The 16,636-nt window shown below is 38.2% G+C and overlaps 2 protein-coding genes across 2 annotated transcripts in view; both read right to left on the bottom strand.

Moving 5' to 3' along the window:
* Window positions 1-1,423: 1,423 nt before the first annotated feature.
* Window positions 1,424-15,203, bottom strand: LOC103028530 (serine/threonine-protein kinase Nek5). Its single transcript, XM_022667271.2, has 22 exons — window positions 15,056-15,203; window positions 14,800-14,923; window positions 13,870-13,966; window positions 13,654-13,751; window positions 13,294-13,377; window positions 12,959-13,029; window positions 12,621-12,707; window positions 11,755-11,809; window positions 11,173-11,373; window positions 10,990-11,068; window positions 10,241-10,341; window positions 9,855-10,072; window positions 8,971-9,049; window positions 8,739-8,858; window positions 4,866-4,946; window positions 4,657-4,740; window positions 4,263-4,349; window positions 4,038-4,133; window positions 3,541-3,790; window positions 2,596-2,697; window positions 2,037-2,220; window positions 1,424-1,767 (listed from the first exon to the last, which is right to left on the bottom strand). Exons 2-22 carry the CDS (start codon window positions 14,917-14,919, stop codon window positions 1,443-1,445), a joined length of 2,619 nt encoding a protein of 872 aa, XP_022522992.2. The 5' UTR covers window positions 14,920-14,923; window positions 15,056-15,203; the 3' UTR covers window positions 1,424-1,442.
* A 1,259-nt stretch (window positions 15,204-16,462) lies between these two features.
* The window catches only part of itm2bb (integral membrane protein 2Bb), a 14,196-nt gene continuing 14,022 nt past the window's right edge, over window positions 16,463-16,636 (bottom strand). The window contains exon 6 of the mRNA XM_022667265.2: window positions 16,463-16,636. This exon is cut by the window's right edge and continues 1,247 nt beyond it. The gene's annotated coding sequence lies outside the window, so the exon portion shown is untranslated.

The following is a 16,636-nucleotide window of genomic DNA, read 5'->3' on the forward strand; positions in this document are numbered from 1 at the left end:
CCAGGAGGACGATACAGTGTTATAAGCAGAAACGAATGCTGCGTTTTGGAAGCAGGAGACGGGCCTGCTACTTTAAGACTAAGAACTTCAAACGACTTAGCATCCAATTGTGAGTTTTGAGATATACCTAACATTGAGTCATAGATTGTGGCAACCCCACCGCCACGACCAGAGCTGCGTGGGTAACTGAAATAGCTAAAACCTGGGGGGGGGGGGGGGTAGACTCATTTAAAGCGATATATTCATCAGGTTTAATCCAGGTTTCACACAGACATAGTGCATTAAGGTGATTATCAGTAATAATATCATTAACAATAACTGATTTAGGTGCTAGCGATCTTATATTTAATAGCCCTAGCTTCATACGGACGCTGCTGGTACTCTGAGAGACGGATGCTGTTGTTTTAATTTTAATAAGATTATTAAAACAGATTTTCTGAGTTTTTCGGTTTCGAGCGACACGGGGGACAGACACAGTCTCAATCCTACAAGGTAAAAATGCACTTGTATCTGAAAAAGGCACATAATTAAAACTCACAGCCTTATGCACAGGAAAGTGGCAAGATAACTCATTAGAACAATGTATATTACTAAACTGCCCATTACTTAGACCACTAACCTGGCCGGTATGGTTAGAGCCAGTCAGTCCCGGCGTAGCACCGCCTCAATGTTACCAGAGAGGACGGTAACGGTAAAGAAAAGTTAAAACATACTTTTCTTTAAAGTATGTTTTCTGGTTTTATGTGCCGTTGCTCTCTCAGCACCAGCAGCTTCATGTGTTTTGGGTCCCAGCTTAAGTGTAGGAAATTGGAAATGGAATTAAATTTGAAGAAACAAATACCATTTCAGTTAAACACAAAATACATGTAAAAACTGTAAGAACTGTAAAAAAGCATCAAAACACTCTAAACCTTAAAATCAAACTCCTGAACTGTAAATAATAAAAACATTCATACAGAAAGTAGTGATTTTACATCGCTGTGTTTATTATTACAACATCCTCAAAGCTCCCCCATGAGAGACTATTATTATGTGTAACTGTTATCCAACACTTGATTTTGTAAATCAGTGATTATAATTATAAATATAAGTGGGTGAGGTAGTGGATATACTTCTTTTGAGTGATTCATATGTAATCATGGGAAAAATATTATATGTGCTGTTTTTTGTTGTTATGAAAACTGTACATTTAATCAGGATTTTGTGGAACTATCTGAGATACTTCTGAGCTTCACACAGGCTGACCTGACAGACAGAAACCTACGGCTCCAGTGTTAAGATTAGAAAAGTCTTATCGAACAAATTGAGAGCGATCTTCATCTCAGATCAGATCGACCTCGAGGATGTTCATTACTCACTCCTGATTGGTGGACCGGCGGGTGATGAGAACTGTTGAGATAGGGCATTAAGACCTGCCAGAACAGACTGGAGACGCTGTGAGATCAGATGTGTCTCTGCTGCTCCGCTGCTGTTCCAACATCCTGGTTCTGGTCCTGGTTCTCCTCAGGGTTCAGGTGCTGAAGCTCAGTCTGTTCAGTCTGGAGATGAGATTCCTGATCCTGAGCTGCAGGTCTGGAGGAATCTGTTCTCTCTGTATCGTTACTCTCCTCTCTCTCCTCTTCAGTTTTCACACAGAGATCTCCATCTACAGCACTCTGCCCTTCATCATCATCATCATCACCTTCATCATCATCATTATTGATGAAGAGATTCCTCATGGAGTCAGCGACCTCCTCTCTCAGCTCGTCTTCAGACTCTTCGAAGTTCCTGAGGGATGAATGGGGGAGAATTAAAGATACAGCAGAACAGAGATCAGATATATCTCATATGGTTGGAGCTCTTTGCTGTTATTATGATGTTTTGTTGTTTAGAATCCGAGCCGAACATTAATGAACTACAGAGGAAATAAGTGATTTTCATGATGTACGGTGAGAAAAAGAGGAAACTGGACTGATCAGTGATGCTGTTAGATATATTTATTATTTATTATTTTGTTATAGGTGTATTTTAGGTGTTATTATATATTGAGTTCTCACGTATCATCATCGTCTGATCTGGGCTCCAGCCTCTCCTCATCCACCTCCACATCAGAGTCATCCTCATCTTCATCATCTTCATCATCATCATCTGCAGAGCTGCTTTTCACAGCTTCAGCAGCCTCCTCTTTCTCTTCCTCTTTCTTCTCCTTTGAGTCATCTCTCTCAGATACGAGGGTCGATCCTAACAAGAGAGATAGAAAACTACAGAATGAGTTTAATGTACATATTAGTAAAGTTTATTGTTGTTACTCTGACAAATTATATCAAATTAAAACAAACTGTAACTTGTGTTTGTATAAATGTAATGAAAATAAACTAAGGTCAGTCCCTCAGTTTACCAAACACATATTAAACCATGATATCTGGAGTGTGCTGTGAACCAAACTGAGTTTTACAGGCTAATTACAGGTGTTTAAATTGATCTTTGCCTGATAATATAAAACATTAATAGAAATGAGAAAACATTACTTAAAGAATCCTCTTTGTGCTTCAGCAGTTCTTGCAGTTTAAATGTTTCTCCTGTAGATGATAAATGATGATTTATATAAAGTCTTACCGAGTGTAGAGAAGGTGAGCTGAGCCTCAGCTAAAGCGTTGAGGAGTGTATTCGGCCTTCGCTTTAACCACCGCCTCCTCTGCTCCTTCAGCTCCACTCCACCTAAAACCATCAGCAAACAAACAAGCAAACCAGTAAATACCTGTTTACCTGAAGGAAACATTTTAAAGCACTATATTGAACATTTTTTCTTATGTTTACTTTGTAAATCTTTCTTGGTTAAAGAGATTTTTTGGTGCATTTCTATTGTGTATAACAATAAAATACAGATAACTTTTTTCTAGTATGGAAACCCTTTTGTACTGTACTTTACAAAAGGGTTTCTTGACTTTTTACAATACAGGCAAGAACCTGAAGATTTATTTTATAGATAATTCTGAAAAAAGGCTCCTTTGACTCTTGAACCATTTTTGTTGCCATATAAAACCTTTAAAATTGTGTATAGCACTGTGTATAACAGGGTTCACAGTCAAAAAAAACCTGTTTTTAATATATATAGAAAAATTTTCCACACAGTTCTTAATAATGGGGTTTCCTGACAATGATATTATATTGATATTGCGATATATCATATTGTTTTCGATCATATCGATACATGGCCTCAAATATCGCTATATTTATTGAAACATAGGAGCTCTAAAATCCCTAAGACTCACTCGCCAAGTCTGACTTACTAAAGTTACTGATTCATTACTTCACGTCATGGTATAAAGGGTAAACCTGTGAATATTGGTAGTAAAATTCTGGTTTTTTGCTTATTTAGGAGTATTTTATCCTCTTTAGTAACACAGATGATGTGAAGTATTGTAGAGAATTGTCCTGCGATATATCGAGTCTCAGATGTCTCCCTGTTTGCTTGGTGTGGAAAATATTATATAAATGCTTTTTGCTCTGAAAAATGAAAAGTGTTTTTATTGTGTATCAAATAGAGATAAAAGAACACACCGGGTTGGGTTGAAGCTGCAGTAGAGCAGAGGGATGAAACCTCCATGTTGGCCAGAGCTTTCAGCAGAGTCTGAGGAGCCTCCCGTCTCCACACTCCTCTTCTCACACACTCTTCTTCTCCTCCTCCTCCTCCCTCCACTCCTTCCTCAGGATTAACCTCCTCAGTGACGTCAGGATCTTCGGCTGATCTGTTCCACAGCTGGAGCTTCAGTTCTGCATCAAACCGCAGCGTCTGATTCAGCAGATCCTCCTAAAGTAAAGAGGAGGAGAAAGTAGGATCTGTTTGGTTATAAAAACTCCGCCAGTTAAAATAGTTCCATTGCTGCTCTGTTTGTAGCTGCGCTGTTTGGTTTGTATTTGGTTTGTAAGCACTGCATCGTTGCTAGGTTACCTGTATGTGGCGGAGTAATACACGGAGAGATTCGGTTACAGGGCATTACCGGCTGATAACGGCACTCATAAAACATCTCTCAGCCAATCACATTGCAGTATTTTACCTCCTCCATTTTGTCCTCATCAGTTTTCTGCTGTAGTTTCTCTCTGTTCTTCTCCGGCTCTTTCTCCTGCAGTTTGATCTCAAACATAATTCCTTTCTGTGTGGAAGAAAAGAGAAGTTAATCGCTGGTGAGCGGGACAGCTTCCTGTCTCTTAACTCTGTGGAGCTGGATGGTGTGGATGGTGTAAAGGTGTGGGTGGTGTGACGGTGTGTTGGTGTCTTGTACCTTGTCTTTGTGTTTTCTCTGCAGCTCTTTCCTCTCTCTGTGGTTCTGCTCTAGAATCTCCTGCAGAGCTTTCTCCATATCAGCAGGCTACAGAAACAAGATACCAGCCTCAATCCGCAGTACGTTCCGTTATATATACACTGATCAAGCTTAACATTATGACATTATTGTTGTTTTATTCTATAAACTACAGAAAACATTTCTTCCAAATTCCAAAATCAATCAATTCAGAAATCAATATTTGGTGGAATAATCCTGGTTTTTAATCACAGTTTTTTATGCATCTTGGCATCATGTTCTCCTCCACCAGTCTTACACACTGCTTTTGGATAACTTTATGCTGATTCAGTTTGGTTTGATGGCTCATATATATGGATATACTGGGTGTTTTTACCTTCTGTTGCTCTTCTCTGGAAATGTGTGTTTGTTTCTCATCAGGATGCTTCACCAGGTATGTGCCTCCTGGTTTCGGCTGGACCTGCAGGGCATCCCAGAATATTACAGTAATTTGCTACAGAACTCTATAATTTATTAAATAATGATGGATACTACATAGATCTTCTCTGCACATCTCCTTTATTGTAAAGAGTGTGAACGCATCACCTCAGCATCAGCTTTCCGTCTCATAACTCTGACCTCGTCCTGATATCGCCTCCTGATGTCCTGCAGCTGTCTCAGATACTCCTGCAGGAAAATCACACAAACACACACACAGATAGCATAGAGTTCTGATTAGAACTACTCAAACACATTCTAATCCTAGAATGAGATATATATTAATCTAATCTAGTGTGATATACAGTTGTGGTCAAAAGTTTACATACACTTGTAAAAAACATAATGTTATGGCTGTCTTGAGTTTTCAATAAGTTCTACAACTCTTATTTTTCTGTGATAGAGTGATCGGAACACATACATGTTTGTCACAAAAAACAGTCATAAAATTTGGTTCTTTCATAAATTTATTATGGGTCTGCTGAAAATGTCACCAAATCTGCTGGATCAAAAATATACATACAGCAACATTAGTATTTGGTTACATGTCCCTTGGCCATTTTCACGGCAACTAGGCGCTTTTGGTAGCCATCCACAAGCTCCTGGCAAGCTTCAGGTCGAATGTTTGACCACTCTTCTTGACAGAATTGGTGCAGTTCAGCTAAATGTGATGGTTTTCTTGCATGAACCCGTTTCTTTAGCACTGTCCACATGTTCTCAATGGGGTTTAAGTCAGGACTTTGGGAAGGCCATTCTAAAACCTTAATTCTAGCCTGGTTTAGCCATTCCTTTACCACTTTTGATGTGTGTTTTGGGTCATTGTCTTGTTGGAACACCCAACTGCGCCCAAGACCCAACCTTCGGGCTGATGGTTTTAAGTTTTCCTGCAGAATTTGGAGGTAATCCTCCTTCTTCATTATCCCATTTACTTTCTGCAAAGAACCAGTTCCACTGGCAGCAAAACATCCCCAGAGCATAATACTACCACCACCATGCTTGACAGTAGGCATGGTGTTCCTGGGATTAAAGGCCTCACCTTTTCTCCTCCAAACATATTGCTGGGTGTTGTGGCCAAACAGCTCAATTTTTGTTTCGTCTGACCAGAGAACTTTCCTCCAGAAGGTTTTATCTTTGTCCATGTGATCAGCAGCAAACTTCAGCCGAGTCTTAAGGTGCCTTTTCTGGAGCAAGGGCTTCTTTCTTGCACGGCAGCCTCTCAGTCCATGGCGATGTAAAACACGCTTGACTGTGGAGACTGACACCTGTGTTCCATCAGCTTCCAAATCCTTGCAGACCTGCTTCTTGGTGATTCTTGGTCAGTGTTGGGCACGTTACTTTGAAAAAGTAATTAGTTATAGTTACTAGTTACTTCTCCAAAAAAGTAACTGAGTTACTAACGGAGTTATTCCACTATAAAAGTAACTAGTTACCAGTAAAAGTAACTATTGCGTTACTTCGCCCTGTAAAAATAAATAAATAAAGAATAAATAAAGAAAATAAATGATGTAATTACTATTATTATTAGAAAAATAACAAACAAAAATAAACCCAAAATGTTGACAAAAATATAGTCTAACGAATAAAAAAAAATAAGAAACGAAAAACTCCACAGGACCAAAGAAAATTACTAAGACATGTAATACTGAAAAAAAACCGGAAAAAACAAATACACGTCTGGGGATAAAAATTAAACAAACCAAACCACACTCAAAGAAATAAATGTATATATAAACAAAACAAAAGAATGGACAAAAACAACAATCCGTTAAAAAAAACTCATTTAAATCCATTAAAAAACTCATTTAAAACAATCACAGGCTTTTTGCGCAGAATAATAAAAGTTTCGGTTAGTTTCAGTTTCAAATCATGAAAACAGCTCACCAAAACCTCAACCTATCCTTTATATTTGACAATATTTGATTAACTTACAGGTCCTTACTTATTTTTATTTAACTGAGCTGAGTTGTAAATTATTTATAGCCTCGCGCTGAATTCAGCTCCGCGCTGCAAAAGAGAGAGAGAGAGAGAGAGAGAGAGAGAGAGAGAGAGAGGCGCAGCGCATTTTGCCTGATTTCTCTTTATTAATTAACATTATTAAAGTACATTTGTTGGCTTTAGTAAGTTTAATAACATTAATTTTAGTATACTTGTCAGATCTTATTTATAAAAACTTTTTTTAGAAGACAGAGGTTATTCTGCGCGCAATGCCGCGCCGCTGCGCCAAGCACCACTTTGCGTGCCTGACATTTCAGAGCGCTGGACGAGATTTTAATTCATGAATTAATATATTTAATATTTTAATAAATTTGCCCTGGTGATAAGAAACGAATGCTAACATATAGCGTTATATTTCTGTGTATTTCAAATGTTTTAAGTTTTATATAATTGACGGGCAGCACCACGCGCCAGATTGACAATGTGCTTTGTTTTTCAGATATAAAAGTGAAATTCAGTTAAATAATAGCAAAGTTAACTAAAATAAATTTATGTTCAGTCAAAGTTATTTTCTCTTTTAATTTTCCATTTCAAAACTCCAGCATTTGAGTGAGAATAGCATCTGTTGAAATTTTTAAACAGCAGAATGCCTAGTTATTTAGTCTGTGTACTAAACATAAATATAAATCCTTATAACTGACAGAAATAAATATAACTAATAATAATTTATAGTTACAGTGCAGATTTTTAAGTATATATATTTTTTCATAGTTGATTGCTGAAGGCTCTGGGTGTGGTTTATTTTTATGTGGTAAAGATGTGATGGTATGGAGTATTTTGGAGCGCAGTGTGAGCAATCGCGCTAAGCTTTTTTCCGCCGCCAAGATAAAAACACTCCAGAAATTTACCTCAACACACATCATTTCCAGACCACCACGCCCATCGTTGTTAATATATTCCAAAGTCCAACCCTATTTTAAGGACGCGTGCAAGGCCTAAAAATAGACTGTTGACAGGTGGCAAAGCGCCACGCTACACGCCTTGTGCGGGGTGTATCATAGGGCTCTTTGTCTGTATGCGCAAAGTTAAAAAAAGTTCATTCAGCTGCTAAAGTAACGTGCAGTAACGGAGTGTCGAAAATGGTAACGGCGTTATAGTTACAGTCAGAGTAATTAGTTAGATTACTCGTTACTGAAAAAAGTAACGGCGTTAGTAACGCCGTTTATTTTAACGCCGTTACTCCCAACACTGTTCTTGGTTGACTCTTGACCATCCTGACCAATCTCCTCTCGGCAGCATGTGATAGCTTGCGTTTTCTTCCTGATCGTGGCAGTGACACAACTGTTCCATGCACTTTATACTTGCGTATAATTGTCTGCACAGTTGCTCTTGGGACCTGTAGCTGCTTTGAAATGGCTCCAAGTGACTTCCCTGACTTGTTCAAGTCAATAATTCGCTTTTTCAGATCTACACTGAGTTCCTTTGACTTTCCCATTGTAGCTTTTGTAGCTGAGTCTAATCACTGGGTCAAATGAGCCCTATTTAAATGGGCTCATGAGAAGTCAACAGCTGTAGTCAATCAGAATCACTTACAAGAAGTGAAGAGGCCATGACATGAAGCTAATTTGATTGACACAACTCGCTACATCACCAAAATTGACAAATTTTGTTGCTGTATGTATATTTTTGACCCAGCAGATTTGGTGACATTTTCAGCAGACCCATAATAAATTTATGAAAGAACCAAATTTTATGACTGTTTTTTGTGACAAACATGTATGTGTTCCGATCACTCTATCACAGAAAAATAAGAGTTGTAGAACTTATTGAAAACTCAAGACAGCCATAACATTATGTTTTTTTTACAAGTGTATGTAAACTTTTGACCACAACTGTACATTACCTACACATGCTTTGGCTCATATTGGAACATTATAATAATGTTATAATAATTTAATAATCATTTGATTTAAATAAAGTAAATTCAAATAAAGGAGAAATCCGTATTTAATGCACTAACGTAGAGATTTTCTCACACTGCTGTACCTCTTGTCGGTGTAGTTTGTCCTGCAGGACGCAGTGAGGTGGAGCGTCTCTCTCTGCATGATGATGTTTCTGATCTAATCGTCTGTTCTGTTCACTATCGGCTGTGTTTGGCCTCAGACCCTGAACACAAGAGCTCATAATCAACATGCAGATTGTATATCCTGCTGTTTCCAGGGTTCAGAGTAAATAAAGTAAAGTTATAAGTGAAAGTGTGGTTGGTGTTTGTTCTCACCAGCTGCTTTTCTGCTCTCAGTTTGTACTGATTGGCTTCTTGTCTCCTCTGCAGGTATTCCTCTCTCGCTGCTGCAACACTGAAAAAAACACACAAAGAAAACAAAACACTGGAAGCTGGAAAATGGAAAACTGTTAAATCTGACACATTCTGTACTGGTTTACTTTTGGCACAAAAACCACAAACACAACAAGGATTTATTAATAACTATTATTTATTTATGTATACATATATTTATTAATTGATTTCTAATTTTCTCCCATTTTATTAGGACAGTTGTCCCACCCATTAAGTTGCTACTTAGCTGTAAATCCCCCCCCTATCACTAGTGATGCTCCAACACCAAGAAGGTGATGACTAGCACATGCCTCCTCCGATACATGTGAAGTCAGACTCCGCCTCTTTTTGAGCTGCTGCTGATGCTGTAGCATTGCCGAGTAGCATCACAGCGCTAACACTCGGAGGAAAGCTCAGCGACTCGGTTCTGATACATCAGCTCACAGACGCAGCCTTGTGCTGATCCACATCACCCTAGGAGTGATGATGAGGGGAAAGAGCGCCATCTACTGTACTGTACCCACCCAGAGAGAGCAGGGACAACTGTACTCTCTCAGGGCTCCGGTAACTGATCGCAAGCTGCATGACCTGGATTCGACCCAGCGATCTTCTGATCATAATGGCAGCACTTTAGACTAAGAGGTCTGTGATATCTACATATAACACTTATTCTAACAGACTGTAACACATTACAGGCAGCATAGAGGGCGCTATAGAGTGGTCTATAATAAATCTATAATAACACACACTCATTTATACAGACTGTAATAAAACACAGGATGAAAAGGGGCATTTAAATTTTAATAAACACATACAGAGGCACTCACAGCTGATACGGCTCCAGAGCATTCAGCCGCTCAGGGCAGCAGCCTGCAGGAGCCTCCGGTTCAGGTGCTGCTGGAGGAGGAGGAGGAGGAGGGTGATGAAGATGTGGGCGGGGCTGGAGATGCTCCAGCTGTGGACGGAGGTTCTGCACGGCCTTTACCTCACCTGCAGCTCTCAATACCTGGCCTCTTCCCACTTCCACTCCATGACCGTGCACAGGCTGCACAGATTATTATACATATACATTATTACAACAACATTTAAATAACATATATGTGAATAAAACATACACAATAAAATATTGCTGATCGGAAACCCTTTGTACTGAAAAATTAAGTCACTAAGCCATTATAACACGTTGCAAAAGGTTTACACAGGTTATAAACACCTTATACTGAGGGCTGGGAGGTTTGGTAACAGCACGTCTCCATGGTGGTCGAGGCGGGAGCTTATTTACTGCACCTCCAGACCTCGGTGAGACTTTAGAGACTTTAAGAAAAGAAAAATAAGTTTAATAGTCCTGATTTTATACAGTAAAATACAAATGAATTGAATAAAAATAGTTATAATGAATAATAATGTATTATACATATAAAATAATAATGTGTGTAAATTGTTAATACACAGTGTAGACCGGTTATATTAGTGTTTGTGTTTGGTCCGTCCTTGCTCTGTGTTTAGAACTGTGTTACAGTTATGGTGTATTTAGGACAGTGCTGGGTAGCGACTCTGTATTTTAAGTGTGATAATTGTGAGATAATTGTGTGTAGTTTGGGCTGTGTACCTGTGCTATTGTTATTTTTTTGTTTAGGACTGTATTGGGTAACTGTGTTGTGTATGATTTGTGCTGGGTGGCTTTTTGTTGTGTTTAGAACTGTGTTGAATGACTGTGCTGTGTTTGAGCCTGTGTTGAGTACTGTATGTTGTGTTTAGGACTGTGTTGGGTAACTATGCTGTGTTAAGCACTGTGTTTGGTACTTTATGCTGTCATTAGGCATGCTGGCTACCTATTCTAAATATGGGTTGTGCCCAGCTGTGCTGGGTAGTGTGTGTTGTCTTTAGGATCGTGTTAGGTAACTGTGCTTTGTTTAGGACTATGTTGGGTAACTGTGATTTGTTTAGGATAGTGTTGGGTACCTGCACTGTGCTTGGGGCCTGGCTGTGCCACAGGCTTGACTCTGTGCAGAACGGTGTGACTGAACTCCTCCTCCATCAGCTGCAGCACAGAGAAAGAGAGAGGAAGAGGTAGAGATAATTACTAACTGCACTGAACTGAACACAACAGTTGTGCTAAGCTGTGAGTGTGTGTGTGTGTGTTACCTGAGGGTGCAGGTGTTTGCTGATGAGCGTGTGCAGTAGGGGGCGCTTGAGCAGCGAGTTGACGGAGGGTCGATCTCTGGGGCTGATTTTAAACAGTTGAGAAACGAGAGTCCTGAGATCAGAACTGTAGCGCTGAGATACCGGAGTATAATAACCCTTACAGATCCTCACTATCAGCTGCCGCAGACTGCTGCCTTCAAACTGATAACACACACGCACACACACACACACACACACACACACACGCACTGCTAGTAAAAATAAAAGTAACAAAGGTCAGTCAAAAAAATTTAAGAGCTTTGAAAGTCTCCTCAAGTGCAGTCACTGCAAAAAACATCAAATGATGAAACTGGCACTCATCAGGACCGCCCCAGGAACAGATAGAAGAGCGAGAGTTTCCTCTGTTGTACAGGATGAGTTTATCAGAGTTTCCAGCCTCAGAAACCACAAGTTAACAAACAGCTCCCCAGATAAGAGTATCTAAATACTTCACAGAGTATTTTAGTTTGTTTAACACTGTTTTTAAGTTACTGCATGATTCATTATGCAATAATAAGTATGGTAGGTTATACTGCTACTCACCGGGTGTCTGAGTGTACACAGCTCATAGAGAACACAGCCAAGAGACCACATATCACTGAGAGAGAGAGAAATTTCACATTTAAGATCCATTTTAAAATCAAAAACATTTTTAATGATCTGCATGAAGATTTTGCTTCATTTCCTTCATGATTTCTGCTCTGAGGTCTGTAGTTTGGGTTTGGAATAAAGTTTGCATATATAATCCTGTGGTTTGTCTGTGAGATGGAGCGCGCCCACATTTACAATGTCTCTGATAAAGATAATCTGAGTAAATATCAGCTGGAAAGTTTTCTGTAAGAAGGGGATTTTAGATATGCTCTGTTATGATCCTGTGTGTTCCTGGGAGAGGATATAAGACCTTCTTTTAGATCGTCTCGCTCTCTCTCTATTATTGTTTGGTTTCTTTAGATTATTTCATCCTTATGTGTTACTTTTATTGTTTATTTTGTTTTCCCTAGACTTAATATTAAAAATAAATGTAATTTTAAAATGATATATTATACAGCTCTGCTAAAAATGAAGAGAGCACTTCAGTTTCTGAATCAGTTTCTCTGATTTTGCTATTTATAGGTTTATGTTTGAGTAAAATGAACATTGTTGTTTTATTCTATAAACTACAGACAACATTTCTCCCAAATTACAAATAAAAATATTCTCATTTAGAGCATTTATTTACAGAAAATGAGGAATGGCTGAAATAACAAAAAGATGCAGAGGTCTTGTGATCATCCATCTTTTTCTTGATTATATTCCAAAGGTTTTCAATTTGGTAAAATCAAAGAAAATAATTTCTAAGTGCTCTCTTATTTTTTCCGGAGCTGTATATATGTGTGTGTGCTTCTGAATGGGAACAATAGTATACGTACGTTTTGTTGTTATATGGTCGGTTCTCGCAGATCTCAGGAGAGAGGTAGTATGGCGTCCCGACGCAGGTCCTGGCGAGCTCCACCGTACTGCACCACAAAACACAGATCAGTAAATACAACCAGATTAATAACACTGTATTCTGACCACGGGAGGACCTTTAACCAGCCCTGAATAATCTGAAACCTGATCACAGAGCCAACACTGAGACAGCTGGGTCACCAGGAGCCTGCTGTTACTGTACTTCAGCTTCACTTTACCGTTAAGTACATATAGCACAGTTATGAAGATCAGTAGTGTGATATATGCATTGAATGTAAAATAGAAATTTTAGACTCACTTGTTTAATAATCTGGCGATCCCAAAGTCTCCTAGCTTTACTTTACTGCCTCCTTGGGTGAGAAAGATATTCTGCAAAGTTTAATAAAAAATTTCAAAGAAATTAATATTAGTATTATTTATTGTGTACAGTAGCTGTCATGCATTACAGAACATATTTTTATTTTTCCAATAGAAATGTTTTTACTTATAATACAATCCAAACAGCACTGATATCTCTCTTTACATTTGAAAGGAAAATTAAATAAATTGTACCTCTTAATGAAAAATAACAAAAAATAAACAGAATCGTGTTAATCATGATTATAGAGTATAGAGAGTAAAATAATCCTGTACCTGAGCTTTAATGTCTCTGTGCAGGACCTTCCTGTCGTGGATGTGTTTCAGCCCAAGACAAATCTGAACAAACCAGTCCATTATCTGCACAAACACACAAAATATATACTAAATAAAACGGGCTGTAGTCCTTTGGGAGAATCTTTTGTGATATTTAGCAAAAAAAAAAGTATAAAACTAAAGGTATTAAAAACACATCACTTTATGCATAAAATCTGGAGTAAAAGTTCAGAACAGGATACTTTTATATATGGAGCAAAAACAGTCTAAATCAATATTTACATGTAAATTGTATATTAGAAATAAACACTGTAATGAGATTAAACACGTTATTGCAAATATGAATAATATAAACTGTACCTGCTGTTCTTTAAACGGCTGTCCTCTCTGCATACTGATCTTTTTCATGAGGTCGCCACCATCACAATACTCCATCACTATATACAGATTATTTCTCTCTGTCAAACACACACACACACACACACACACATTAATTAATACTATAATTCATTATAAGATGTATTACCGTGCTGGTTTTTAATAATAAATATATATATATATACTTTGTGCACTGACCATTAAATGACCTGAAGAAAGCCACAATGTTTGGATGCTTCATTTTGGACAGCAGAGTCACCTCCTTTTTGGAGTCTTCTCTTTCTCGAGGAGACATCTACAGGAGAAATACAGAGAGATGTACTAATGATAATTTTTGTCTTTGCAGTTTGTAAGTAATAGATTAGTGGATAAACATGAGAAATGATTCCAAACTTTTGAACAGCATTGTTTATTTGTGATGCATTGATGTGGGAATTTCCATCAGCTGCCGGAGCCCCGAGAGAGCACAGCTGGTCTTGCTCTCTCTGGGTGGGTACAGTACAGTAGATGGCGCTCTCTCTTTCCCCTCATCACTTCTAGGGTGATGTGGATCAGCACAAGGCTGCGTCTGTGAGCTGATGTATCAGAACCAAGTCGCTGCGCTTTCCTCCGAGCGTTAGCGCTGTGATGCTACTTAGCAATGCTACAGCATCAGCAGCAGTTCAAAAAGAGACGGAGCCTGACTTCACATGTGTCAGAGGAGGCGTGTGCTGGTCTTCTTAACCCTCCTGGTGTTGGAGCATCACTAGATTCCCTAATGAGTGGGTTGGGTATTTAATTTAATTAAATAATTATAATATCATTGTGCATCCTTAATTTTTTTTGTTTAATTTTATCAGTAAATTAATATATTTTATCAATCTTTTTTTCACTTGGTAATACATTAAGGGTAGCCTTCATTTAGACTTAGAGGAAATAAAAAAGAAATAAAAATCTACTTTTCAATACTTTAAACTAAAATAATGAATTTCATTAACAAAACAGTAAAAAATATAAATATATATAAAAAAATAACAGTTAATAAATAATAAACAGTTAAGATTTAAGAGAAAAAAGAGGAATTAAATAACTGGTAATAACTGGTTATATTGGGTTCGGTATTGATTGATGTTGTGCACGCGCACTCACGCGGCTCCAACTGATCTGTTTGATGACACAGTGGCGCGCGCTCCCGCTGCGCTCGCGGACCAGCAGCGCTTTCCCGTAGGCTCCGTGACCGATCTGCCGGACCAGCTCGTACTCGTTCATCGTGCTGAGAGGAGAAATGATCCAATAAAAACCCGATTTATACAACTTTACACCCAAACTCACGGTAACCATGGCAACCCGTAAACACACCGGTACTCGGTAAAGTTACCTGAGCGCTCAGAGGCGGTAAACTCACCGTGCGCGCGGAGAACCGGCTGAACATTCCCTCAGAATTTACACTAAAATAACAAATAACACAGAATTTCACCACAAAACACTAAAAATCTCCATCCGCGCAGAGAAGCTCCTGACTGCACGAGCTCCCTGTGAGAAAAAAAAACACTGCCGCGAAGGGCATTCTGGGAGTTGTATTTTTTTCTGTTTTTTTTTTATTTTGTATGCAGTTACAAAGAAATCCTATAAAATACATGTGTTTTATTATGTTTTAATGTTAAAAACACACATAAATACACAGCTACATTCTTTAATGTGAAAGTCTGTAAGTATTTGGTGAGAATGTGTAATTGCACTGAACATGCTAAAAATTATAGTCAGACATGAGTAATAACCAAATAGAACAACTTTACTACTGTACTAAACATTCTGTATCTGTATCTTTACTGGAGTATTATTTTCACTTCACTACATATTGTGGATTAGTTTACTACTTTTACTCTGATATATTGTTTATGAGCTGCATCGTTACTCGTTATAATTATAAAAATGTTGGAATCATTATAAACCCACATTATCACTAAAGTCAGAGCGGGAGATGATCTGCACTGTCATTGAGTTTAATCCAGATAAATTATATCAAGAGTTTGAGCTGATCTTAAAAGAAGATCTCGCTGCTCCCGTTCTGCCTTTAACACTGCTAACTTTACACTGCTTTCTGAAATAAATACATTAATAACACAGTATTTCAGTAGTAGACTCTAAAATAAACTACTTTAGTACCTAATACTTTAGTTCCTCCTCTTAAGTGTGGTGCTTAAAAGGTAACCAAAGCCACAGATTTTTGCTGAATGCATCCTTAGCTTAAATTTTTTAAAATGTTAAATAAAATGGGAGGAGTAGTTTGGGAGGAGCACTGTGTGATATCTCTGTGTTTGCAGCAGCTCTTGTGTCAGCACCATTAGCAGCACCACTGCTGCACAGGTAACCTGGAAACGGCTGTTACATTTATCCACAGCCCAACGCTGGAGCGGTTGACTCTACTTTAGCCAATGCTTAACTTTGCTGATTTATGCTTCATGAAAATGGAGACTTTTCTGATTAAAACTCTGAGCCTCTGGTGTTCACAATCACATCACCAGTTCACACTGGTTGACCTTCCTTTAAGCACTTTTGGTAAATATTCACCACTTCATACCAGGAACCCCCTGTAATCCCCAGTGTTTTTTCACTTCACTACAGTTTAGTTTTATATAAAACTAAATCCTTTATCAAACAACCACTGAATAATAAATTTTATTAAAAAGAGTATATATACAAATGTGTATATGAAATCACTTCTATTTACTTTAGCTACACGCTGCTGCTTCCACACAGGTTCCCTGATAACAGAGCAAAAAGTAAAAAAACAGAGGAGAAAAAACACAGAAAAGTTTAAGACTTTTATTTTTGGGTTTGTTTTTACAGAAAGATTATATACAGTTATATTCAGCTTACAGCTTTCTGAACAATGTGGAACATCCTGAAGCACCCAGACCACTGAGCTCCACAGCTACTAAGAAAGCTTTGTTATTGCATGGATATTCAACAGGAAATGAGAAAA

Source organism: Astyanax mexicanus, chromosome 11, assembly GCF_023375975.1.
Source record: "Astyanax mexicanus isolate ESR-SI-001 chromosome 11, AstMex3_surface, whole genome shotgun sequence".
Taxonomy (NCBI): domain Eukaryota; kingdom Metazoa; phylum Chordata; class Actinopteri; order Characiformes; family Acestrorhamphidae; genus Astyanax; species Astyanax mexicanus.

Bases quoted from the DNA above. Each gene is read 5' to 3' on its own strand.
- LOC103028530 (XM_022667271.2), bottom strand. From the start codon at position 14,919: ATGAACGAGTACGAGCTGGTCCGGCAGATCGGTCACGGAGCCTACGGG. The intron at 13,752-13,869 runs GTCAGTGCACAA...TGTGTTTGACAG, and splicing joins TTTCTTCAGGTCATTTAATG to AGAGAAATAATCTGTATATA. The intron at 10,073-10,240 runs GTGTTTATAACC...TAATCTGTGCAG, and splicing joins CTCCCAGCCCTCAGTATAAG to CCTGTGCACGGTCATGGAGT.